Source organism: Leptinotarsa decemlineata, unplaced genomic scaffold, assembly GCF_025532065.1.
Source record: "Leptinotarsa decemlineata unplaced genomic scaffold, Ldec_3_MD MMD2_tig00026340_RagTag_RagTag, whole genome shotgun sequence".
In the NCBI taxonomy this organism is placed as follows: Eukaryota; Metazoa; Arthropoda; class Insecta; order Coleoptera; family Chrysomelidae; genus Leptinotarsa; species Leptinotarsa decemlineata.
This window is the reverse complement of record NW_027412694.1, coordinates 4,999,149-5,026,927: the sequence shown is the minus strand read 5'-3', so window position 1 is coordinate 5,026,927 and position 27,779 is coordinate 4,999,149. Positions and strand designations below refer to the sequence as shown.

At 31.7% G+C, this 27,779-nt stretch overlaps 1 protein-coding gene across 4 annotated transcripts in view; it reads right to left on the bottom strand.

Annotated features, from left to right (window-relative positions):
- Positions 1-21,912: 21,912 nt before the first annotated feature.
- AdipoR (Adiponectin receptor) overlaps positions 21,913-27,779 on the bottom strand; it is a 33,294-nt gene continuing 27,427 nt past the window's right edge. For all 4 annotated transcript variants that reach the window (XM_074183684.1, XM_074183686.1, XM_074183685.1 and 1 more), the window contains exon 6: positions 21,913-24,481. In XM_074183684.1, coding sequence (XP_074039785.1) covers positions 24,071-24,481 — 411 coding nt within the window. In that variant the 3' untranslated portion in view covers positions 21,913-24,070. The remainder of the gene's footprint in view (positions 24,482-27,779) is intronic.

Sequence of the window (27,779 nt, the reverse complement as noted above, 5' to 3'; positions counted from 1 at the left end):
ATTTGTGGTCTTATGTTGAGATTGTTGATGAGTGATAGCTTTTAACCAGTTGATAAGATCATATATTTTGTTTTGGAGATGTTGAGTTTTAGTTTATTGAGATTTATGTACTTGACAACATTTCTTAGTTCATTATTCATTTGATCAGCTACTGTTTCTATATTACCGACTGAAATTGATAATAAAGTGTCGTCTGCAAAAAGGTTCATGAAATCACAACCATGGATGGTATCTATATCATTCAGGTAGATTAAAAATAATATAGGTCTCAAAACACTCCCCTGAGGTATCCCGAAAATTACATCGCGAGATAATGACACTGAATCCTTTATTTTGGTTACCTGTTTGCGTTGTGATAAATAATCAGTCAGCCATAACAAAACAGTTTCCCTGATACCAATACTTTGCAGTTTATTTAGTAATATGCGGCGATCAATTGTCTCAAAAGCTATTTTAAGATCTAAAAATACGGCTATAATATAATGTCCCTTATCTATTGATTCTTTCCATTTTGATATTGTGACTTGTAATGCAGACTCTCATGAATGATGTTTTCTGAAACCTGACTGATATTTTAGTAAAATATCATCAATTTATAGATATTCAATGAGTTGATTATAAACTGAGAGTTCTAATATTTTTTCAATACAAGGCAAAGTGTTGATTGGTCTAAATTCCCAGGATTTATTTGTGTTAGGGACTTTTTGAATTGGCACACCACCACCAAACGTTTTTTTAATAAGTTTTCAATTAAGTATATCACTGCTTTATTTCATTTCCACTCCGTTGATCAATTCAGACAGATCTGCTAACTACAACACTTTGAATTTCTCTCTGTACATTATTTTGATCTATCTTGTAGGGTTCAGCCAACGTTTGCAATGTAAGCGTAAAAAATGTGTTTACGACATCACATTAGACAACTATCAGTGTTTGTCTAATATGTTATGTATGTTATATACCGTCTTAGACTATGCTGGGGCCCTTGGGCACACACTAATTCGGGGCACTTTTGGAATGTAAAGAGAGAGAACCGAACTATATATTTTTTTCACTATGATCTGCTTTATTAATCAAATATATTATGATAATACAATATGTAATTAATTATACTAGTGTGTATGCTGCTATTTTTTTATTGTGATTACGATAATAATTTCTTTAGAGATTTCTCTTGAGTAAAATCTTCTATTAAATCCTCAAACTCAATTTTCTGAAGAATATGACTTACTATGCTCATAATTGACACATTATTTAGCTGTTCTTGTAACTTTGTTGTTCGCAATTCATTTTTTATTCTCTTAAGGTGCGAAAATGAACGCTCCCCAATACAATTGGTAACCATTAGGCAAAGGAATATTCTTTTAGCAACTTCAACATTTGGAAAAGTTTCTTCTAATTTATCAGACTTTATTAAGTTATGTAAGGCTGAGATATTTAATTCCGTTGACTGCTTTGCCATATTTTATAGATAGATATTGGCTTGAATGAAAACATTGTGTTTTGAGCTCATATGTATTAATGTCTTCATGGTAAAATTCTGCAAATTCGTTGCATTTTTTGGTAATTCGTCAGATTCGATTGTTGTAATTGACAAATAAAACAAAATCGATTATCAATTTCTTGATATGCTGTGCCGAACGTTTTTTTAAATGTGTAATTAATGTGTCAATTATGGGAATAAATGTATTTACACGAAACTTTTCATTGCCTCTCAACTTGAAAGTCTTTGATGATCCTTTAAAAAAAGTGAGGCGTGAGCTGCGAATTCTTTTTCTTTCAAATTTATCTTGGTAATCAGCATCTGGATTTTTTCTTTAGCAGCTGTTCCATACTGATCAGAGATTCGTAAAGTTTTGTTACAACGTCCATAGGCATAATGCTATTCTGTAAACTTAGACTTGTTATATTCATAATTCCCAAAATGTCATTTCATATTTCTGTTAGAAGCGCAGTCTCCAATTTTTCCATTTTTTTTTGCTAAGCTTTGGGCTTCGATTCTAGTGTCTCCTGGTTGACTGATGTCACTTGCGATGGAGGACAATGCTTCAGAAAGATTTAAATAACCATTTCGCAAAGCATTAATAGCATTGACATATGTGGACCATCTTGTTTCCGAAAAAGACTTCAGACTCTATTTACACCTAAATGCTCTGTCAATATTTTCCATCGTTTGGTCGAAGCTGAGAAAAAACTGTACAATTATTGTACAAATTGAAAGAATGCTACTGTTTCAGTAATACACTCAACAGCTTGAACACCCACTAAATTTAACGAATGTGCCGCACATGGATTGTAAATTGTATATTCACATACTTCTTTTATTCTAGACTGGACACCAGAGTACTTTCCAGACATATTTGGGGCATTGTTATAGCTCTGTCCGCGGCAATCTTTTATGAGGATCTCAAGACTTTCAAAAAAGTTGAAAATGATATCTGCTATATTTTGCACATTATGTCTGTCCATAGGCAAAAATCTCCCAATAGGTTTTTCGTCTTTTACGTATCTAACGATGAAAATGAACTGATCAACGTGGGACAGATCCGGCGTAGAATCTACGCTAATAGTAGTATTTTGCTGATTTAAGTTCTTTGGCAATTGTTTTTAAAACTCGCTGTCCCATTAAATTGATAAGTTCATTACAAATATTGGTATATAAATATCATATACTCCCTTTTCCACGATTTCCGTAGTTTTGTATGTGATCAGCAAGGAACGGATCAAATTCACTAAACAATTCTAAGCATCCCAAATAATTCCCATTATTTTGCGATCCGGATGTCTCATTATCACCACGAAAAGGAAGACCTCTTGAAGCTAAAAACTTTACTACTGCAACAATTCTCCTAAGGCCATTTTTCCAATAGCTAACTTCTGTATTATATTGGGATAACAACTCACTATTAATTCGTTCAATAGGTTTCATTCTTGTAACATAATTCATCATAGATTGCCTGTGTTGCAAACTGTTCTCATGCTCCATGATTCCAATCCTTATATCCATTTGGAGAACTCAAATTATGTCCAGTACGAATAGTGGTATCAAATAGACGGCAGCAGTAACAGTAAACATATTTCTTTGCTGTCCAAAGACTCACCATTCGTTAATTTACGGGTAAAAATATTTTTTGTCAAGTATCTAGTTTTTGTTGAATCACATGAATTTGGAAAACTTGTAGCAGTTTCGGAGAAGTCACAATGTTTATTTTGGAAAAACTCTGGCCCTTTTCGTATCCAAATATTACGTACTTATTCCGTTAAAATGTCGCAGTAAGTACCAGGGTCATGAGATACAGATACACTATCCAAGTAAAGTTTGTATTTATTAACTCACAGTTGCTTGAAGTCGAGGGTTCAGCATTTGATGTACGTTTGTCATTTTCGTCACACGTTATAACCTCCTTTTCCTGGTGTCAGAGGTATTATCTTGATGTGATGATGATGAAGAATTTCCTAACTTATTTGTTTCTTCCACTTAAAAAAAGAAGTGAGCTTAGGAAGTTTTTCCGTGATTTCTTTTTGAGCTATAACTTTTTTTTTTGTGAACCACTTCAATATGTTCTTTTCGACATTATGAAATAATATTTGAACGTTCAAATCAAAACTTCTTTTAATCTTACCCAAATTATATTAAACAAAATCAAATCACGTTACTTCTGCCCAACTGAAAGTACATATTCGGGGGATTCTCCCAACCATTGACAAAGTCGACATTGATTTATGGCGGCATGACTTTGGCATCGGAGTGGTTTGCATAGATGATCGCTAGATGGTGTGCTTAGTAAATTAGAAAGGATACGTTCAGAAATATTAGTTATTATATTTTGTGAACTTTCAAATTACCGAATAAAAAATCAAACAAGTAGCTTGAAAATAGACGTTTAGATTATAAACTTGAATGATAAATTATAATGGTGATCGAACCATTCAAATTAATCATATAAATGTATTGATTTGAATAAATCTGAAAATGATTGACGTTCGTGCAACGAGAAAAGTGTAATGCGCTCGACCATAATATATTGATATTAAATGTGAGAGAAATTGTCGGTCCTTCGGGGCCCTCTGAGGATGGTTGCCCTGGGCACGGGCCCTGAGTGCCCTTATGGTAAAGACGTATTGTATATACATATAAACCCTCCTCTAAATCACTCCTCAATCTATTAAAAAACCCACATCAAAATCCGTTGCGTAGTTCTAAAAATCTAAGCATATATAGGGACAAACAGCGGGCAGCGACTTTGTTTTATACTATGTAGCGATAGTGAAGTGATGAATGTAAAATATGACAAGGTTTATCGATCCGTGGGAGTTGAAGTTTGTTCAATTGAACATGTAAAAAAACGTGTAAGACAGATATTAACTCATTCAATTGAGATATTTCATCATTAGGATACATACATACATAAGCCTTTAAATTTTTCACCGCAGCGTGCTCCAAACTGGATATATTAGCCGTTATAAATTATCATAATCAACTTCGCAAGGAGAAGGGTTGATCTGCTGATCCCTTAATTTTATTAACGAACGATTCATAACTTATAATTATTCAAAAACACAAACCTATAACCTTACATATACTATAACTTTCAAGTGAATGACATTTTCTATTAATTTTCGTTATCAATAAACCTTATTGCTGAAAAGATAGAATCGAATACAAAAATTTATTTTAATCCCAAATCGTGTTTTCACATAAAACGTTAAAGCTACGTTGTGATTTACTATGTGGTAATGTATGTACCTAGCTAGTATCATATTCATTTATTGATGTGTTCTGTTCAATTATTTTTGTTCATTTCATATCTCATTGGAATATCGATCTAGGTTAATTGTGGTATGTTCATTTCCCAAAAACAAAACTGATTGTTTATAGTACTTGTATTGATTTTCAATCTTGGATAATAAAAACTTCATCAAAACAAATTCAATTTTGATTGTTTCAATCAGTATAATTGATTGAATAAACAAAAATGGGCTAGTGTGTTAGAACGCTTCAATAAACAGATTGAAATGAGTGGAAGAAAGTGGTAATGCATCATACTGGTATGATGCAATCAAAACATTTGGATTTGTTATTTTCATTTTGATTTTAGACTTGTTTGAACATTTGGGAAGTGTGCACGTAATTCGGGATTCCATCAAATTTTATAGACAAAGCCTAAGCTGATAATACATGGTCGAGAAATAGTTAAAAAGTAAAATTATTTATATACACATCTGGAGTACCTATACAAATTTCAAGTTAAAAAACCATTGAAATAAGAATACACTGGCCCATTACGTGATGATGATTAATAACTCTATCAATAATAATAATACAATTGTCACACTATAAATTTGTTTCGAAATGCGTTTATACACGGTATAGTTAATCTGGTTAGTACAACAAAGTGTTCTACAATGTCTGTCATATATTATCAGGTAGTTAGGTCACAGATTAAATAGTTAGGTACTGTAGGATAAATGACTTATCGCAATTATATAAAAGACGTAATAAAATTGATATACCAGTCTAACTGATGAAACTATCGTACTGTGAAACGTGTCTTGATTGAAATGTGTATGGTGAAAATTATATAATTATCATCATGGATAGAACTATTGAGTAGTCCAGTATTTTAGAATTCATAAATTTCAGACACAATATTAAAAAAAAATATATTTAAATTGACAATTAATATCATGTTGCATATTATGAATTGATATCTAAGCGTTTTCAATATTTTTTTTATTCTTTCATACACAGTACTTTATTGGATTCACACTCTATAGGATCCACTGTCGGCATCTCATATACCTACTAGTAAATACCGACTATGAACACTATTTGTCACTTCTGATTTATGATCTGAAACATTCAAACAAACAGGAAAATCTCTTGTAAGATACCTTTCTAAAAACATCTGGGTGACATGTTTGGGGTGAGACAAAAAAAAAGGTTCAACTTCTGTAGAGTCTTTAAACATTCGATTTCACTATATGTATTGAATGACATTCAAATCCAAATTTATCCGTGTATTCATTCATGTCTGTTGAGATGATGGAAACTTTTATTAAGGTAAATCATTCATATTATACCTAATTATAAAGATCAAAGTGAAATTACTAAAGTAAAAATACGAAAAAAATAACCCGAATAATTGTTCACACGAATTTGTGAAAAGGTGAATTTAAAATTTACCCGACGGCTAGACATGTTTCTTTATTTCCATTTCTTAACACTGTACTGTACTGAAACGTGAAGATGGCAGAATCTCTAATAAAAATATTGCTTGATCTGTACCGCCCCCAACAGCCGGTTTTTTGATTTCACGTCTGATATATTTCTTCATTTCCATTTCTTAACACTGTACCGAAATATGATGGGGACAGAGTCTCTAATAAAAATATTGCTGGATCTGTACCGCCCCCGACGGCCGATTTTTTTATTTCACCTCTGACATATTTATTTATTTCCATTTTTTAACACTGTACCAAAACTTGAAGAAGGCAGAGTCTCTAATAAAAATATTTCTGAATCTGTACCGTCCCCGACGGCTGGTTTTTTTATTTCACCTCAGACATGTTTCTTCATTTCTATTTCTCAACACTGTACAAAAACGTGAAGATGGCAGAGTCTCTAATAAAAATATTGCTTGATCTGTACCGCCCCCGACGGCCGGTTTTTTTATTTCACCTCTGCCATATTTCTTTATTTACAGTTGTGGACACTATAAGAAAATATGAAGGTGACAGAGACTCTAATAAAAATATTGCTTCATCTGTACCGGTCCGGTTTTTTTATTTTACCTCTGCCATATTTCTTTATTTCCAGTTGTGACCACTATAACAAAATAGAAGGTGGCAGAGACTCTAATAAAAATGTTGGTGGATTTGTACCGTCTCCGACGGCCGGTTTTTTGATTTCGTCACTGCTATATTCCTTCGTTTCCTTTTGTTAACACTATAACAAAATATAAAGGTGGCTGATTAAAATGTTGACAGACCGCCCCCTGCTCGGATTTTTCATTTAGTTTCCACTATTTTCTATAATTTTCATCATTTCAAATATTCATGACGCCTTCAAAATACATTTTTTACTGTTTCGGGAAAGATAATAGAAAATACGAAATATTGCTGAATTTTATTGCCAAAGTAACCGAGGTGAAAGTTTACGATCTGAAAGTGATTTCGTGTATACTCTTCTTTCTTCCCAAACAGCACCAGATATTCATGGAATATTCCCTGTATATCATAAAACGAACGTATATATTCCAAATATTCATAGAATATTCTTGGAATATATACATGCCTTTAGAATATTCATAGAATATGCTTGAATGAATATGGCAGGATTATTCCCGAAAGAATGTGCATAGAATATCTATAAATGGATTATTCTTCCTTGAATATTCTAAGAATATTGTCGATCGAATATACCATATGGTATATATCCCCACGGTATATTTTGGAATATTCTATACAATGGAATTTGAATTATCTTATAATAACGTATTGAAATAATTCAATATTATTAAAAACAAAAATATTTGAAGATCTTAATCGAATGCATAACCTAATGTATATAACCCTGATAGTGTTAACCAGTTTTTGAACTCAACGCGAAGATTCTGGATGAATTGCTCCAACAGCAACTGTTGGAAACGACAAAAAATTTGAATGGGCCAATAAATGAACCAATTGCATCAATAAATTGGTTAATTCTCATCCTATTTGTCTTTTTGTATTTGAAATTATTTAATTACAAAGCGAAAAATCCAGGAAACAGAGAAATGGGGAAGTGAAGAATTGGAGTAAATAGAGTGGTACCTGGTACAGGCAGGTGCGCCAAGGAACTGAAAACGTAATGAGTACTTTTCAACAAGATAATGCAAGTTGCTCTCCAAGTCATAAAATGTTGTAAATGTTCATGAGTAACCTATGCGAAAAATATCTATTTGATTTTTATTCCAGTTTTATTGTGCCACTTTCAAATAGTGATTATGAACGTTAATGTACATTTTGTTCCAGGTATTACTATTGAAACACTGGCTGATGCATTGTTGGACAAATATAAGGAAAACTATTCTGGTGAGCAAAGTTTGAATAACTTTAAGTAAGTGAAATTCATTGAAGAACCCATCATACCACTCATTTTAAATACTTCATTTGTGGGTTTATTTTTCTAAGTGAGAAACCTAACCTAACCTATTTTTTGATGTAATGCACTTTTTCTTTTTCAATGAAATGATATAGGTATTTATTATTTTTTAATTAGTGCTGATGAATTCACAGAGTTGTTATTTTAGTATATTTTTTAGTATACATTTGTTTGAGAGTAGGAACATCCTAATTTGAATACATTTCTAATATTTGTAATATGACAGTATTCAGGAATATTTTATTCAGTGAATAAATATTTTGAATTAGATTTTTTATTTTTAATATTGGTTGAAACGTCAAATATTTCAGTGTATATTGTTTTTAAAATATATTTGTTTATGAATATTATGTGTTTTATTACTTGTGTGAATCTTGTATCAAAATGCAATATATACATGCCTAATAGCGGTTACTCGTCACATTCTTGGAATATTCCAAATATTCCTAGAATATTCATAAAATATATTTAAAGAATATTCTATGGTGTTTCTCTATTGTATATTCCTACAATAAACTAAGAATATCCTGAATATTTTATGAATATTCCTGGGGTTCTATTCCTGGAATATTCTCAATAGAATATACCTTAGATATTCTAAGAATATTATAAGATATTCCAAGAATATTCCCAAGGAATATTCTTGAAATATATCAAAGGTTCGCCAGGAGCACTTCCAGGGAATATTCTCCAGAAGATATATATATATATATCCATGGCATATTCATAGCATAATACAATATCCTTAAATGTATATTCATGAAATATACCTGGAATATCTATTGCTATGTGGGTTTGCACTTCGAACATATCGGCTTCTCGTTACCGTCCAGTCTCTCACAAAGTGATAATCTCAGTAGGTTGAACAATTCAAAATACTTAGATGTCATCTCCAAAATTAAGCACCTCTCTTAAACACCAGAACCGCACAACTTCCTTGAAAACCAAAATCCAAAGATTTGCCTCTAGTTTCTCCTCAAACCATTGTGTGTGTGTGTGTGTGTTGAGAAGTAAAAGTGTAACGTGTTAGATATAAATATAGAAAACTTTTAGAGTAAGGAAATAATTCACGTCATCTCCTGAAGTCGCCAACTTGGTTAATGAAACTCGTATCGAGAAGAGTGTTGCAGTTCCAGTCTTCAGGAAAAAGTGCTTGTTCCTGAATTATTCTTCTCCAGAAGTTCCGGTTCAACCTTTGAATTTTTAACTAACGAAATCATTCACAATTTTGGAATCGTCCATCTTCAAAAATCGAGACCAACTTCTTCAGCATATGTGGTCACAGCCTATATCCGGATAAAATAATGAGTCATTGAAATAAGATAATGTCTCCTCTATAAGATTCGACCATGTTCCATTTCATATATGTTGAAAATATTCATCTAGTTGCAGTTCGAGATCCAGCAGATGTTTTGTATGTTGCAACATTAGTTGTCAGTATTTTGATTCAAGTTTAAAGTTCGTCAACTTCAAGTCTGCCAAATGGTTAGATTAACGGAAATGCATAAAATAACAGTTTTACAAATGATTGGTTACGGAGATAAAACCCGAACACAACAAACACATGAACAACATTGGACTGGCAGACACAGCCCTAGGCAGGCTTTTCCAAGAGGAGGAGGAAACCTCCGTACACATACTATGCTATTGCGAAGGTCTGTCAAGGATAAGGTTTGCAACATTAGGGGAGGAAAAACCACAACCCTCTCAATATATGGGGAAATTGAGGTCTGGCCTATGGAGTCTAGTTACAAGGACGGGCCTAGACAAGGAACTCTAGCATACATGAGGGCACACACAATAGATCTGCAAAGGTCACAGTGTAGTGGCTCTTCAGCACAGAAGCCCCATATTAATCTAATCTAATCTAAGAGAGACCCATTACATCAAATAGGGATATTCTAGATGAAATGTTAAACTTACTAGAAACACATAAGAACGATTTTTCTATAAACTTATCACTAAATAGTATAAAACAAAGTCGCTTCCCGCTGTCTGACCCTATGTATGCTTAGATTTTCAGAACTACTCAACGGATTTTGATGCGAATTTTTTTAATAGATTGAGTGATTCAAGAGGAAGGTTTATACAGTGTGTCCGCAAAGTGTGGAATAATTTCGATATTTCCAAAACCAAAAGTCGTTTTACAAAAACATGAAACACGTCGATTTTTAATTTTAATATTCTATATTTCACAACAAAATTTCATTATACATGGTGATCTATATTAATGTGATGACGTCATCGGTAATTTTTTACAAGGTATGACACTTGGGGTCTAACGGACAGAATTTGAAAGATGTGCGCTTAGAAAATGAATTTTATTGATATCTAATAAAAGTAGAAATTAATTAATTATTTTATATTTTTTTCTAATGATTAATTTAACAGTGGGAAAGTAATCCAGTTATACATACATGACTTTATTTTAAATGTTCGAACTGTAGTCCTTGCTGTAGTTGACAGTAACCTAAACGTTGAATAAATTCTTGTTAAACCTTGTTTATGGTTTCTTGAGAAATATTGTTCATTTCTGTTCGAATTATCTCTTTCAATTCTTGAATATTTGCTGGTTTCGTTTCATAAAGAACATTCTCCAGATGGTCCCACATAAAGTAATCCAACGAATTTAAGTCTGGCGTTCGTAAACATTTGGTCGAGATACCTTCGAACATCTGCAACATAACGTGGAGGCGTATCATCCTGTTGAAACCATGAACTATCATCAAAACTTCCAGGATTAATTCTACTGGGGAATAAAATAATTAAAGTAGGCACAAGATATCCCCTTAAAAACTGAAGGTATGTTGGCCTGTCTAAAGTACCGTCGAAAAAGTAGGGTCCCATGATCCTGTTTCCTACAATGCTAGCCCATATATTTACCTTTTGCGGGTATTGTGTATGATGCTCACGCATCCAGTGGGGATTTTCTTTGGCCCAGTACCTACAATTCTAACGGTTGACCACACCATTTAATGTAAAAGTGGCTTCATCAGAAAAAAACATATTTTTACGAGGAGACGGTCTCGGTGACAGTATCTATCGTGGCTTCAAAAAATTATATTCTTCTATCTGGATCATCCTCGTTTGATTCCTGTAGAAGTTTGATTTTAAAGAGATGCCATTTTTCCAATTTTAATACTTTGTGTACAGTTATTTTACTGACATCGAAATCACGACTAACCTTACGAACAGAAGTGTGCACATCTTCTTCAAAAGCAAGTAGAACATCTAGTTTTGTATCGTCATTTACAGAAGGACGGCCTGATTTGCGTGCATTTTCAACTGTACCAGTTTCTCGAAATTTCTTTTCAATCTTACTTACTGCTGACTGCGTTATGCGTATTTCTGGATATTTTTCATTAAATAAGTTACACACTTCCATCTGAGTTCGCGATCTGTGTCCATATAGCCAATCATCATAAGTATTTCAATTCTTTGCTTTACACTTAAATTCATTATTATTTCAAATTAATTCGAAGCAATACTACAGAAAATTTACGAATTAATACAACAATACAACAGTTACTGAACGTCAATCGAAATAATGACATTTTACAATAACAAAAAAAAATATTAATAAGAAATACATGCCAGCACGGTTACTGTCAACTACAGCAAGGACTACAGTTCGAACATTTAAAATAAAGTCATGTATTTATTACTGGATTACTTTCCCATTGTTAAATCAATCATTAGAAAAAAATATAAAATAATTAATTAATTTCTACTTTTATTAGATATGAATAAAATTTATTTTCTAAGCGTACATCTTTCAAATTCTGTCCGTTAGACCCCAAGTATCATACCTTTTCGGAATCAGCTCGTTATGGATTATCTGAAACTGATACCAAATACAGGGTGTTGAATTAAAAAAAAATTACCGATTGTTGATATTACTTAGTTTGAATAGGTTACTGAGAGAACAATTTGCAGTGTATATCAATAAACCACTGTAACTAGTTTTACTAGCAAATAATTTTATTCAACAGGGCACCTTTATACACATAACAATGTATAATGTATATCTATATATATATATATATATATATATATATATATATATATATATATATATATATATATATATATATATATATATATATATATATATATATATATATATATATATATATATATATATATATATATATATATATATATATATAGAAACAAAAGTTAATATCGGACATAGCACTCATGAAAGTGGCAAACCATAGACACGTGTTTCGGGCTTTTGGCCCATCATCAGTATGGTGCAGCCAAGTGTAAGAATGGGCAACACTTGGTTACCAAAAGATAGAAATATAGAAATACAAATGCACGGAGCCACCAACAGGAGCCAACCGCACATTTGTGGTTTCAGTTGATAGATCTCGTGTTCACAAGAAAACTATCAAAATCACCACGGAGGCAGCTATAGCTACCTGCGTGACATCCGGGTCCAGGAAATTATACAAATATGAAAGTTATTGAATGTCTTGATATAGAAACAAAAGTTAATATCGGACACTTTCATGAGTGCTATGTCCGATATTAACTTTTGTTTCTATATCAAGACACTCAATAACTTTCACATTTGTATATATATATATATATATATATATATATATATATATATATATATATATATATATATATATATATATATATATATATATATATATATATATACTCAAATACGATTGTCCCTAATTCAAACAAATCTCAAAAGAGAATTTCAATATTGATCTCTTTCTTTCAATTTCACGTTTTATCTTCAACAACTTTCTCCTGTCAGATGAGATTTTTATATATACAGGATGAATTATAACATTGAACGATTAAAATTGAAATGCTTCAATTAAGTTCTACAAATGGTTTTCAAAAAATATTAAGAAATATGAATAATTATTGAAAAATTAACAAATGTTAATGGTTATTTCTAACACCGATGACGTCATCACATTAATATGGATCACCCTGTATAATGAAATTTTCTTGTGAAATATAGAATATTAAAATTTGAAATCGACGTGTTTCAGGTTTTTGTAAAACGTCCTTTGGTTTTGGAAATATCGAAATTCTTCCATACTTTGTATGTATATAACATACATAACATACTAGACAAACACTGATAGTTTTTTAATGTAATGTCGTAAATGAACACATTTTTTGCGCTTAGTATAGTACACCTTAAAAAGGTCTACAAAAAAGTCCACGATGGTATATGTCTATCTCTTAGGAATAACCCACAATAACCATTTTTTATCCTCAAGCAATAATGACTTATTTACGAAGCGATTTTAAGCAATACAGCATTAATCCTTATCCAATTAAGTACCTTAAATACTTACACTGTGCACTTTATGATTAGCAGGGACATAGCGTTTGCGGCGGTATCGGCCGGGGGGGCGGCGGCGCATGCTTATAAATATAGCGCGTCGAAAGCCGCGTTACGTTCTCAACATGGGATTGAAAGTGAAGCTGCTGATGATAAAGACCGTAATATTACCGATAATCCTGTATGCCTGCCCTGCGTGGGGTCAGTGCGCAGCGACATACAGAAGGCAGATCCAGTCGTTTATGAACGCGTGCTTAAGGGCAGCCGTAAACGCTACAAGATATGTACCGAATAGGTACATATTCCGGGATCTAGACCTGAACATACACTACGTAGACACATACATGAGAAAACACGCCGAGGACACGTTTGACAGAATTCGAGCGCACGACAATCCAGCGCTAAGAGATCTACACAATGCACTGAACAGGGATGACTGCAGATTCCGAGAAAAGTCTTCACAGAATTATTGAAATCTTTAAAAAAAATTAAGACAAATGTGTTAATGTATCTGAAGACATCGAAACTAGAGGTAAAAAACAAATTCAGCTTGATGATTGCACCAAATATGTTATTCGTAGGAAATTCCATTTGTTCTTTCTCCGAAATGAAATCCTAACTTTAAAAAAAGTCTCAGCCGGAATAAGTTCCAATGAATCGATGCCCAAAATATCACGACGTGTTTTATTGTGCACATCAAATCTGTTTTGTGGCGGAAAAATTCTTGAAAAAAATCCGAGAGTACAGTTTTGAATGTAGAAAGATTCATTATTTAGAAGAGACTTGGTTGAATAAAGGCCATACTGTCGCAAAAGTATGGCAAGATTTAGAAATAAAAAGTTGTCAACAAGCTTTTGAAGGCTCCTCAACAGGATTGAAAGCATCAGCGGGCAAAAAACGGAGGCCCATAATAACTCGTATAGGCAGCCATTTGGGTTTTTTTAAAAACAGATTATTACTTTTCAAATCTAAGAAAACTACCGACTACCACGAGAAAATGGTCGCGAAAAAGTTCGTAAGCTGGTTTTTAAAAAATTTACCAAACCTTGAACCAAACTCAGTGCCTCCTTCCTCAACAAACAATTGGAGCAGTCACCAACAAACTACCTACTTGGCGAAAAGCTGATATCACCCATACATCCGATCTCAATTTTTTTGTCAATTTTGTTTCCAAAAGATGCACATTTTTCATCAGAATGGATTTCTGTCATAACATTAATAATAAAGATTTTTCCCCTCTTAGCAACCCCATCCGTGAACACACTATTTTTTTTTATATAATTAGCATAATTTATTTATTATTTGTGAACACCTACAGTATAATCTCAATAATCCAGCACTATTGAAAACCAGTTTTCTGTTTACTTGACATTTTTAACTACACACAAACCCGGAAAAAATTTCGTGAAGTCATTGTTGGTCGACTCGAATGATGAATACTTTTTATACTCTTTCATCTCTCCCCTCATTCACTACTCGCTAGTATGTAACCTTATGTATTACAATATTAAATTATAGGTAATAGGTTTAAGTTTATATTTCTCCAATGTAATTTTATCGATATTGTCTTTGTTTTTTATTAAATATACCTACCTACATTTTTTTAGTATTATTTCATCACTAAGAAGAACGTTTGCAGCTTCTGTGATTTCTTGTTTATTCATACATAAATCTTAGATAAATCATGTAAATTGGCAGAATGAATAAACTTTATCATTATTATTACTTCAAATCAACAGGTAAATAGGTACGCACGTACACGTGATAAGTTTTGAGGTTAGACCATAAATTGTCTTTGGGTTAGACTGCTAGACGATGACGCGACAACGAAGCGCTTAGGCGAGGGAGGAGGGTGCCGGATTATTGGACGTATCCGTCTATTGAAGTATCTACCGGATTACTGAGATTCTACTGAATGTTTTCAAATACTAGCAATACACTCGAAATTGATTTTTCCTCATCTGTTTGGTATGATTTCCGTACGCCACTGCAAAAGACAGATTGAGGGAAAAACGTCAAGACATGTATTGATCATATATTCATGAAAAATTATTTTATTCAAGTTAATGAGGTGAAAGCCATGATAATTGGGTCAAAAATAACAGATCATTATCAAATAATCATTAATTTCAATGCGTCACAAGAAAAAACGGAACAAACCCAACACTTACCTATCTATATCTGTCGATTATAAAATGCTAGAATTAGTGGCAATAAATATCATTCCCAGTTAAAAAAAATTATAAAAACAAAAAAAGGATTACCTGTGAAGTAATTGTTCAAAATTGAAGTTAACTAAACTGTACTATTTGGCTAAAAAACAACATGAAAACATAGTTCAGAGATCAAAGAAAGAATATTACCAAAACAGAATATTCAACGATGATAATAACTCAAAAATGATTTGGAAAGTGATAACTGAGTTATCCACTGCAAATTTTCAATCAACTAAAATAAAAATAGTACATGAAGACACCATTGAGAAAGATCCCAAGATAGTAGCATCCTTATTCAATTTTTTTATTAAAGCTCCTTTAAAAGTTATTGAAAACATTTCCACTTCACATGCTATAAACACAAATCTCAATTTTCCATCTATTCACCAAAGGTCAATATTTCTTAATCCTTTTGTTTGTGATGAATTATTATCTCTTCTTCAAAGAAAATTGAAGAATAACTCTTCTTCAGGGCCTGATGACATCCCAATGTTCATTATCAAGAAGTCACTCAGTTAAATCATCGAACCATTAACTTACCTGATAAATATTTCATTTCTGACAGGGTATTTTCCAAGCAATCTGAAACTTGGCAAAGTCGTACCAATCAATAAAAAGTCAAATAAACTATTAATGGAAAATTACAGACCCGTTACCGTGCCTTCTAGCTTTTTAAAAATTTTTGAGTATGCTTTTATGGAATGACTGATGAAATTTACTGAGAGTAATGATCTGATCTCTGTAAATCAACATGGATTTTGTCAAATGAAGTCGACTAACAGAGTCACCTTAGCATTTTACTGAAAGGTTATTAATTTTTTGGAGGCCGGGGAATGCCTTGTTGGAATCTTTTGTGATTTCAGCAGGGCGTTTGACTGCGTTCGGCATGATATTCTATTTTCTAAACTATATTCCTATGGCATCCAAGGTGTTGCTCTTGATTGGATAATGTCTTTTGTGAGTAATCGTCAACAATATGTCAGTGTTGAGACTAATGACGAACAGTCTAGAACGGCTGACTCAAACAGTCTTGATATAAATATGGGAGTTTCCCAGGGCTCAGTACTTGGGCCCATTCTGTTCCTTTTTTATATCAACGAAATTGACACTTTAGCTAAAGACGCACACTTTGTTTTTTACGCTGACCTCGAATAAAGCAGATGATATTATTGCTGGGGAGTGTGAGCGATTATTGAGTAACATAACTTCATGGTGTAGCGCAAACTCACTTTTCTTTAATACTGAGAAAACACATATTATGAGGTATCATCACGTTCAGAAAAATATTTCTAATATAACAGTTAGTGTTGGCAATAAAAAATTAAGTTACACTGACAAAGCAACATTTTCAGGCATCACAATTGATGATTGTGGAAACTGGAAATCTCATTGTAATAATCTGATTAGAAAGTTAAATTCTCTTTGTTTTGTGTTTAGACAGCTCAGAGAAGTACTCACATGTGAACAATTACTCATGTTATATCATGCTCATGTGGCTTCAAGAATACGATATGGGATCCTCCTTTGGGGTGGATCCACACTAGCACAAGATGTTTTCTCGGTACAAAAAAAGATTCTGCGACTCATTGCTAGGGTACCCTGTACATACTCATGTAGAAATATCTTTTCCCACTTCAGACTTTTAACAATAGTAAGTTTATTTATCTTAGAGCTATGCATTTATGTATTTAATAATAGAAAAGACTTTACTTTAAATGTGAATATTCACAGTATTAATACCAGACAAAATAAAGACAAATTTTTTATTCCATTTTATAAGTACAAGGTGACATATAACTCTGCTTGTTACCTGGGACCAAAACTTTTTGATAATCTTCCACAAGAGATTAGGGAAACAGGGTGCCTGAGAAAATTTAAATTTCTATTTATAAGATTATCAATCAACAAAAATCCCTACACGATACAGGAGTTCCTTTTGAAGTAGCGCTGCAAACATTCTTATGTATATGTAGATTATGTATATGTGTGTGTACCTGTGTATACATAAATAAAAGTTATATATTTCTATTTATATTTCTACTTTATTATAAACGTGATTAATTATTGTCTTATTTTAATAACATGTATTACTTTTACTTTTACTATTATTACGTACGCTATTTTCTATGTACCTGACGATTTCTATATGTGTTCAATCATGTCAAAAAGAAAAATAAAGATTATTATTATTATTATTAAGAAGGAGAGAAGACTGGGGTAGTAATTTCAGTCAAAATACTAATGTTCATAATATGTCTAAAATTTTCTGATTGATTCGGCCGTTACTTTATTTGAAAAATATATCAGTGATTCAAATCACTTGACAAAGCTACTGTGCTAGCGAAACATGTGAAATATTTTTCAAATAAAGTTTGAGGAGGTCAAATCGTGAGAAGGTGTAGCTTTTGAAATATGTTTGAAAATTTAACAAAAATAAAGAATATAATGAAAAGGGTCACACGACAATAATCACTAACAAAATCGATATTGCTAATGTATTTGTTAACCATTACTCAACCGTGGGTGAAAAACTGGCTCAAAAAAATCAGGCAAAAAGCACATGAGGTAATAACTCTAAATGTGAATACTGTGGGTGATACTATTTTCCTAACACCATGTGATGAGGCTGAGATATTGAATATAATTAAAGAACTAAAGACAAACACTGCACCTGGGTATGATGGAATTTCTGTGAAAGTTATCAAAACATTATCTCAATGTATGATGAAACCTTTATGTATTTTGATAAACGCTATTTTTGCCACTGACATATGCCCTCGAACTTCAAAATAACAATTGTTAAACCTGTATTTGTCAGGCAAAAAAACAAAGTAAGCAATCACCGTTCAATAAGCATAATATCCAAGCTGGTAAAAATATTGAAAAAAATCCTCAAAAACCGTTTAATGACTTTCACAGAGAGACATCATATAATTTGAGATTTCCAATTTGGTTTTCAAAATGGAAGATCAGCCTCTGATGCCATAGTCAACTTAGTCACACAAATATATGATTAGATAAAAAACGACCATGCCTGGGAGTATTTATCGATTTGGCCAAGGCCTTCGATATCATTAGTCACGAAAAATTGCTGTTGAAATTGAATAATTTTGGTATCAGAGGTCTGGCAAATGATCTAATCAGAAACTACCTCAATGAAAGAGTACAAATGGTTAAAATAGACGGTGTACTGAGCGACAAATTAGAAAATAAATACGGAGTTCCCCAGGGCACTGTTTTAGGGCCAATCCTATTTATATTATATTTGAATTATATGTTATCCATTGATATTTCTGAAAAAGTGGTCTCATATGCTGATGATACAGTACTTATAATTGATGGAGCAACCTAGGAAGATGTAATGTCTCATACAAGAAACAATATTGACACTATGGTAAATTGGTTTAATTATAGTTTACTGACAATAAATATTGATAAAACATCTTACATTTCATTTTGTAGTAACAGTCATGGTTGCACAAAACATCAATATTCATCTAACTAGCAGAAATAAGAACATACCTTTGAAAAAATCCAGTTCAGTAAAATATCTCGGAATACACATTGACCATAATCTTAATAGGAAAATACATATAGACTATCTTTGTAAAAGATCCTTTTGTATGTTTTTCGAACACTGATGACTTGAAAATTTACAGATCCATCAAATCATTTGAAGATACTGATTTCATACAAAATGGCATTATCTCCATATCTGCTTTCTGTAAGGATAATGACCTGGCTTTGAATGTATCCAAATGTAGAATAATAACTTTTACCAGGAAAAGAAACCCTTTCAAGAGACTCTATAACATTGATAATATTCCTATCGAGAGAGTCAATGAAATCAAGGATCTAGGTGTAGTGTTCACTTCAAACTTCAACGAACATATTGAAAGACTGCAAGCGGAATGTTTCAGACGGCTTGAATTCATCCTCAGGACCTGTCATGAATTTACCTTTAAGACTTATAAAGTACTTTTTAATTCTTACATTCGTTCAAAACTCGAATATGCGTGTGTAATATGGTCACCCCAAACGCTGACGCATTCTGATATGCTGGAAAAGGTACAAAAACGATATCTCAGGTCAATGTATCTAAAAAAATATGGAATATACCCTTTTATGATATCCTATGTAAAACAAATGGAAGATTTTAATTTAAGCACTCTTAAAAAACGTCAAGAAAATTTTCAAATATCATTCATATTCAATTTATTACGAAACAACATTTTTCTTCCCGATGTACTCGCTTCCATCAATTTCAGTATACCAGATATCCGCCTGAGGCGAAGAGATTGCATATTTCATAACTTCAACGTAAATTCTCCAGTTGATTGCTCCTTGATAACTACAAACAAATTAGTTGAAAACACTGATATCGATATTTTAAACATTACCCCAACCAATCTCAGATCTCTGTTATTCTCTATTCAATAAGAATGAATTAATGTTACATGTTTCTTTTATTTTTACAGATATGACATATATATTATGAATTTACACACTAGCCCGTTTCTATTTCCTATATTTTTTAACACCTATTTGCAATGATTTTATATATTTCATTATAGGGATTTTATATTTATAATAATTTTATTGTCAATTGTATCTTTTTATCTATATACGTGTTAGGTTTAGTGTAGACTCTGTCTGTATATATTCAGGATAAATGAATAAATAAATTAAATTAAAAATATAATGAGTATCAATGATTTGCGCAGTATATATTTTTCATTAGTTCAGTCACTCTTTATGTATGGAAATCTAGGATGAGGTGAGGTCTATAGTACAACTGTACAACCGCTTAAGGTACTACAGAAACGATTTCTCAAAATTATCTATAATTTAAATTTTCGTTTCCCATCGGCACAAATATTCTAATATTGTGATCTGATGAGTTTGAGATATCTTTATTTTAAATAATTATTATTATTTATATTTCACAACAGAAATAAGTTCAAAAATCATCAACATGGATATGACACCCGACTCAAAGCGACTAACCTAGATATACCGAAAATGAACAAAGCTATTGGATAAAGATCAATTATATACATTGGACCCAAATTATTCAATTTTGCTTCAGTGATCAAATGGCTCAAAAATTAAAATATAACATTACTATAAACAAATTCTACTGAATTGATGTTTCAATTTTCATATATATTTTTCATCCCTACCTCAATTTTCATATATAGTTTTCATCCCTATCTAGCATTTTCAGTTTGTATTTTATATTGTTAACATTCATATTTTTATGGGTTTACACATTTACATTTTTACGTTTTATATGTTTTACATTATGTACACGTTTAGAGATTTTATATTCAATATATCTTTTTTGTAGTATACTAAGAATATTATTCACTACTTTTTAGGAAAAGATATTGATATTGTTAATACTATTTACAAATATAAGCACTGAAATGTTTTGCCCAAGTAACTTAAAATACATTATATTTCACTTCAAAGGAAAGAATTTCGATATTGATGGTTCGCAGACAAGTTTTCCAAAAACTCAAGTGAATCATCGATACCTATTTCCTCTGATAAAAATTCAATAATAACACTCGTTTTGACAAACATTTCCTTATATCTATATTAATCGCCAATTTTTTCTATTGTATGCTTTTATAGATACATGTAATTTAGTGATTAATAACTACTAAAAACTACTACTGCTACTAGTCATTTCTGGGAATCTAGTGGTGCCCACTATTTTGAAATTATAGTATAGTTCAATGTTCTATGGCACATACTATCTATTCGTTTTGTGAAATTGGATAGACCTTGTTTGTAGTTCTTTCTGTTTCTTGGGAAAGATTGAAGTCAACAATATTCACCTCATAAGCATTGTTAATATAATTTTTTTTCAAATCCACTCTGTGAAAATACTTCCCTATGATGAAATATAAGATATTCTGTCAAAGTACTTCTGAATATTTCACTCGATAGTCTGTTGAATACTACTTCATTCAAATATGGATATGTCAAGAAATTATGTATGACACATCTGTGTAACACGATTCTGCAACCAAGCTGGCATCTTTGAAAGATGGAGTAGACTAGATTCCAACTCTAAACCTAGTTTCTATTTATATTTAATTTTTAGGCACACATGAATGATTTCAGGTAGATATTCATAGATTTTTTTTTCGTAAAAATTCTCGCTTGATCACAACTTTATCAATGCAGCTCAATTAATTCTATCAAAAATAACAATATTCAATTTCTTTCTTTATTTTCAACAATACATTTCATAATTTAAAACAGATATATATCTACACTGAAGCCCTTAGAAGAAAATGTACACGAGACAGAAAATATACCTACTGAAATATCACAAGGGAAAACTGAAATCAATATATTCTAATTTTATTCTAAAATATGTTGAATATTCAATTACTTCTTTCGGATAAGGTTATGAACCAAACCGCCAGAAATATTATATAGGGTTCAAAACAAAAGGTCCAAATTCTCCAAACAAAACATTATTAGTTAAACATTTTCTCACATCCCAGAATCAATATGGATTTAGCACATACCTATTTACCACCAAAAAAAAAACATTTGGAATAAAATTAAATCGATTTTCCTAGAAGAAAGACTATAGATAATACATTTTCTCATTGGAAATGTTGAGGGTAAATCAAAATCTAATTCTCAAATATTATTTTTGAACCCAGTTCATTTTCACTTCACCTTATTTTAAAGATTTGAATCAATGACAAACTTGGACTTTCTGTATGCCCTGTATTTTTCCGAAATTATTGATAAAAGAGAACAACTCATTTTGAAAATCTTTTCTGGTTTCAACTTCTTGAATTTATATGAAGCACAAGAATTTTTTAGGAAAGAAAATACACAGAGATCAATAAATACTCCATGTTACTCATTTCCGAAAATATATATGAATCCTTTCTTACTTACAACATTACTGATAAAATGTAGATGATCCATCAGTGTTTATTGATTATTATATTTTTTTTAGTAAGTTCCATGTCCTATGTATTTGAGCAGAGTCAAAACCAAACAAATTTTCAAAATAATAATCTCAAAATGGTGAAACAAATACATATTTCGGAGAATAACTTACTTTTAATTGTACCCTTTACAAATTCTCTTGTTAGTAAAATATTTTTTTTAGAATTCTATGATTATGATAGTGTTCCTAATATTCGGATAGCATATTAAGCATATATTTAAAAAAAATACTCATATTTCTCCAAACAACACACAAAATCTAGGCTATTATTTTGAAAATTCGTGGATATATCAATAAAAACTGTCAGAATTTAAGTTGAAAGTACAAAAACTTTTCAGGATCCATTATGTCATTTTGAAACTTTGTAGATGAATCTACTTCAGATGCCAGGATTCCATGTTTGTTTGGTTTCAAAGCAAAAGATTAAACTAAAAGAGGTAGAAGTTTGTAAAGAAGGAACCAAAATGAAGTTTATAAAGAAGTAAAAAGCGAAAATTGTACTACACTTTCAGAATATTGAGGATTGTGTCAATTCCACAATTTTTTTTGAATACATATCGACACCAAGTGTTAGTACAACAACGAACAATCAATTCTAATACAGAAATTTACAATGTCCAAAAATATAAGCATAATAGCCGAAATTGTATTAAAAAATGATTGGTATCTTACAAGAATTACTTTTTGATAAAGTACACCACTAAAATATGTAAGGTCATTTACAAAATCTTTGTTGATCTGATTATGAAAACTTTTTATTGATTGAGATTAACTGTAGAATGAGAAATATTATAAAAAGTATGTCACACTCATTTCAATAGATTCTTAAGATTCTTTCTTATAAGAGTATGAGCTTGGCAAAATGAGTTAATGTTCCTCTTCATAGCCGACGATTATGAAAAATTTTTGGACATTTTATTCATTTATATGAAACCTTTCGATCTCTGAGTAGCTAAAACCTGAAAGCACGTTTCAAAATATATTTGTAAAGATCTGAACACTTTGAAAAACTACATAATTTTCCCATCAAAATAGTAAGAATCAAGATGAGAAATATTTTTGTTTATTGTAAAAATTAGAAATAAAGCTGTAAATAGTTAATAAAAAGTTTCTCACTTTTTGAACCTGTATTTCAAAAATTACTTAAGTGAAAAACGTTAAAATTTGAGAAGGCAAAAAATAGTGATCACATTTTTATTCTGCAAACGACCAGTTTTCATAAGTAGATAAATAATAAATATTCAGTTTTCTGGATGATGAGTTGAAAAATATTTCTCAAATAAACAACAACACCATCAAAATATACAAATTTTCATCAAACGTGAAATTTGGAAGTAATTTCAAAATGTCCAGTCCTCCGAAAATGGATTAAGACATGTTCTGGAATTCTTTGACCATCAGTAGATGGGGGAGTCTGACATTTCACACTGACCTATTGTCACTCGATGCATCGCCATTTCTGAAATGCCATGGTAGTGAACTAGAGCCCCACCAAGGACAAAAACATGGAATATCTGATGAGAGTGGAACCAAATATCACACTTGCCAGGAAACCACCGCTCAGGTACTCTTAACGCATAGAATAATGCGCCAACAATGTACAGGACCCCCATCAGTACTAACCAGCCAAGATACTTTTGGCTGACATAGTTGAACCAGCCTTCAACGATTCCGTAGTGAATGGCCGGAACAATACCACTAAGGCCGAAGGTCATGAAGACTCCTGCACGGAAAGGGCGCCATCCAGATTCAGAGAATTTGTCCCATAAACTCACCATGATGCTAGTTATTCCCAAAGCACACACTACCTGTAAAAACGTAACTGAGTCAACATTTATCCTCTCATTTTAATCAAATAGTAAGTGGAAACCAACATCCGAATTTCTATGTAAAAAATGTGGAACCAGTTTTTTCTCAGTAGTACTTCACTATTAAATTTTTTTTAGCGGTTCATTCATTTTGATTGTCATAGAAAATATATTCCAAATTTGACAAATTTTTAGTCTCTAATAAAGAATTTACAATACTTTTTTCATTTTCTGACAATAATGGAGTTTAACAACATAGTAAATAACGTATTCCAAAAACACTTTATTGTGAGATTTTCACTAAATTGTTTTACAAAAACGCAACACGTGTTTCGCCATACAATGGCTTCATCTGGCGTGTCTTTCAACTCAGTTGAAGTTGAAAGACACGCCAGATGAAGCCATTGTATGGCGAAACACGTGTTGCGTTTTTGTAAAACAATTTAGTGAAAATCTCACAATAAAGTGTTTTTGGAATACGTTAGTTATGGATTTTCATCAAGTATCGGCCGATTCCATCATATAACATAGTAAATATCTATTACAACAAAATGAAAAAATAAAAAATTCATTGAAACCAACAAAAAATCAAATTCGATAAAAACTCAAAAGAGAAATTCCGTAAGATTCCAGACGCTGAACTCTATGTAAAAGCAGCAGTTCCATCCCACTAGGGGGAAGTTATTTAGATCTGATCATATCGCTTTGCCTGTAGAACAGCAAATAAGGAACTCACATTCCGTGGGGTTTCAGTACGTTATCTTCCTGCACGGTCTTGACCTTATCCAGCAGTTGTAGCCGACGTGGAAGGCATCGGTCACGTAGTGTCCAATGTTGGCATTTTTGCCATCGTGGTAAACGACGGACGGATAGCTTGTATTGCTTCTCTGTTGGAGAACGTGTTTCCGGCGATACCAAAGTCGAATCAATCTTCTATTCGAACTCAAAATCCAAAGCCTTGATAAACTTCGTGCAACGGTCGTGACTGTATTCGAAATACTTCAAATGCAATATGAGGATAACGGGAAGTTTGCAAAGCATAATTTGCTCCCACGCTTCGACCTTCTCATTTGTTTTCGACAAAGTCAGCCCTTCTAAACTATTCTTGGAGACGAGTACCTTAAGCACTTCTCTGACAGTCTTCACTTTCTTAATGTTGAGTGGCAGGGTGAGGAAAGGCTGGATATTCTCAATGTGGTCCCCGTTGCGATAAATGCTTGACTTTAGTTGCCCCCCGAAGATGTCACTTATCGGTGTACTGGTGAAGTCGATCCTTCTGGTTGGATGTCCTTTATTTTTCGATTTCATTATGTTCCATACATTATTTGAATCATTGCTCAAAGCAGAGTCAACGAGAGGTTTTTCACCTTCAATATAATATTTAACCAACTCCTTGTATTCATTATGAAAATTATTGTATGCCACTGTTTTTCTTCAAATATGTCATTTTCATGGTATTTTAAAAATTCCAAATCTAATTTCATGAAAAGAAGTACCTTGTTACTCATAACATACTATAAAGTGTTTCCTTGAATACGTTATGGATTTTCATCAAGTATCGGCCGATTCCATCAAATATAATAATATTATTATACAGACAAATCGATTTCAATGATTTGAACCACAGAACTATAGGTTACAGGTTTTTCTGTTCATGCAGCTAATTACTGTTGATAGAGAGTATCTCCACTTCAGTAAAATCATCTCCTATATTTATTCAAGAATTATTGAACGCTTGGATGGAACCCATCAAAGGAACGCAAAGCTGACATGTCAAGTCATTATTTTGTTATAATATCTAATAACACTTTTCTGAGGATAATCAACTTCATTGAAGAGCAATGAAGTTGGAATGTGAGAAAAGTTTACAACTTGATTCTATTTGTTTAATGACTCCTATAATAATATATCGTTATTTTTATGCTCAGTCTTAGTTTATTACCTATGGCACGTTTTATGAAAATTTTAAATATTAATAATATTGGAACAAAATTAAAATACGATTAATATAACATGTTACTGTGTTCCATATCCGTTTTTTAAGACATTTGATAACAGAGTTCAAAAAACTATGAATTCATAAAAACGAGTTACATATAAGTTATATGGTTGAACATTAAATAATTTGTTGCTTCATATTTTTCCATTTCCCAAATTTGACTTTGTCATTGATAGAACTTTGGCTTCTGCTCACTAGAGCAGCTTCTGTATAATTATTCAATACTATGGATTTCTGTGATTACTTCCACTCTAAGGAGATTACAAAAATTCTTTATCTCATCCTACTTATGAGAGGGAATCTGTAAATCGCTTTCATCTATAAACCAATAGGTGCCACTATACACACTTATTTTAAATTAAATTCTTATAAAGGCAGATAGACAGATGCATAAAAACCCTGGTGTTTATACTGATTCAAAAAATTAAATTGACCTGTGAAATCTGTTGCGCGTATTTTGTTGAGAGATTTAATTCATGGACTTTAATGATTTCAATATTTTTCAAAATGTAAACATTGAAAATTGACGTGTTGACTGACACTGTCGAGCTGCGTAACTTGAGTTCTACTAAGCACCTCTGTGAATGAAATTCTGAAATTTATTGGATCTCTTTTATTATTTCTTTATCAAGAGTGGCATAGGTCGATAGTTTTTGACAATAGTTATTTATTATACAAGGGAAAAAAGTATTAGATTTTAGCTAGAGGTTGTGTTCAAATTCTTTATAGTTTTAATATTTCCTTGGCATATTTTGAAATTTTGTTCAGTATGAAAAAGTTTTATGATATTTGAAGATACATTTCTAAGGTTAGGTATAGATTTATAAGAAAAAGTGATAGGTAAACTATCATTACATACATTTCTGTTGATTACATCGGAATTTGTATTATTGCCAGTATTGAAAATTATTTTATTGAGAAGTTTTCTGGGAAAAAAATATTAAAACTATAATGAATTTGAATACTATTGGCTACTGGCTATTGAAAGATAAAACTGATATTACCAAAAAGTCAAATGTGATGTATAACATTCCTTATAACAATTGTAACTTGGATTATATTGGAACAACATCTAGAATTCTTTATGATAGAATAACTTCACATAAAAGTGATATGAAGCTTAATGAGAAATCATGCGCATTAGCACAACATTCTATAGAAACAGAACATAAACCAAATTACTCTAATATCAAAGTTTTACATACAGAAAAAAATATTTCTAAACGCCTTTTTCTTGAAATGGTTGAAATTAATAAGTGTTCTGTTTGTATGAATAAGAAAACTGGCATTGATAATCTC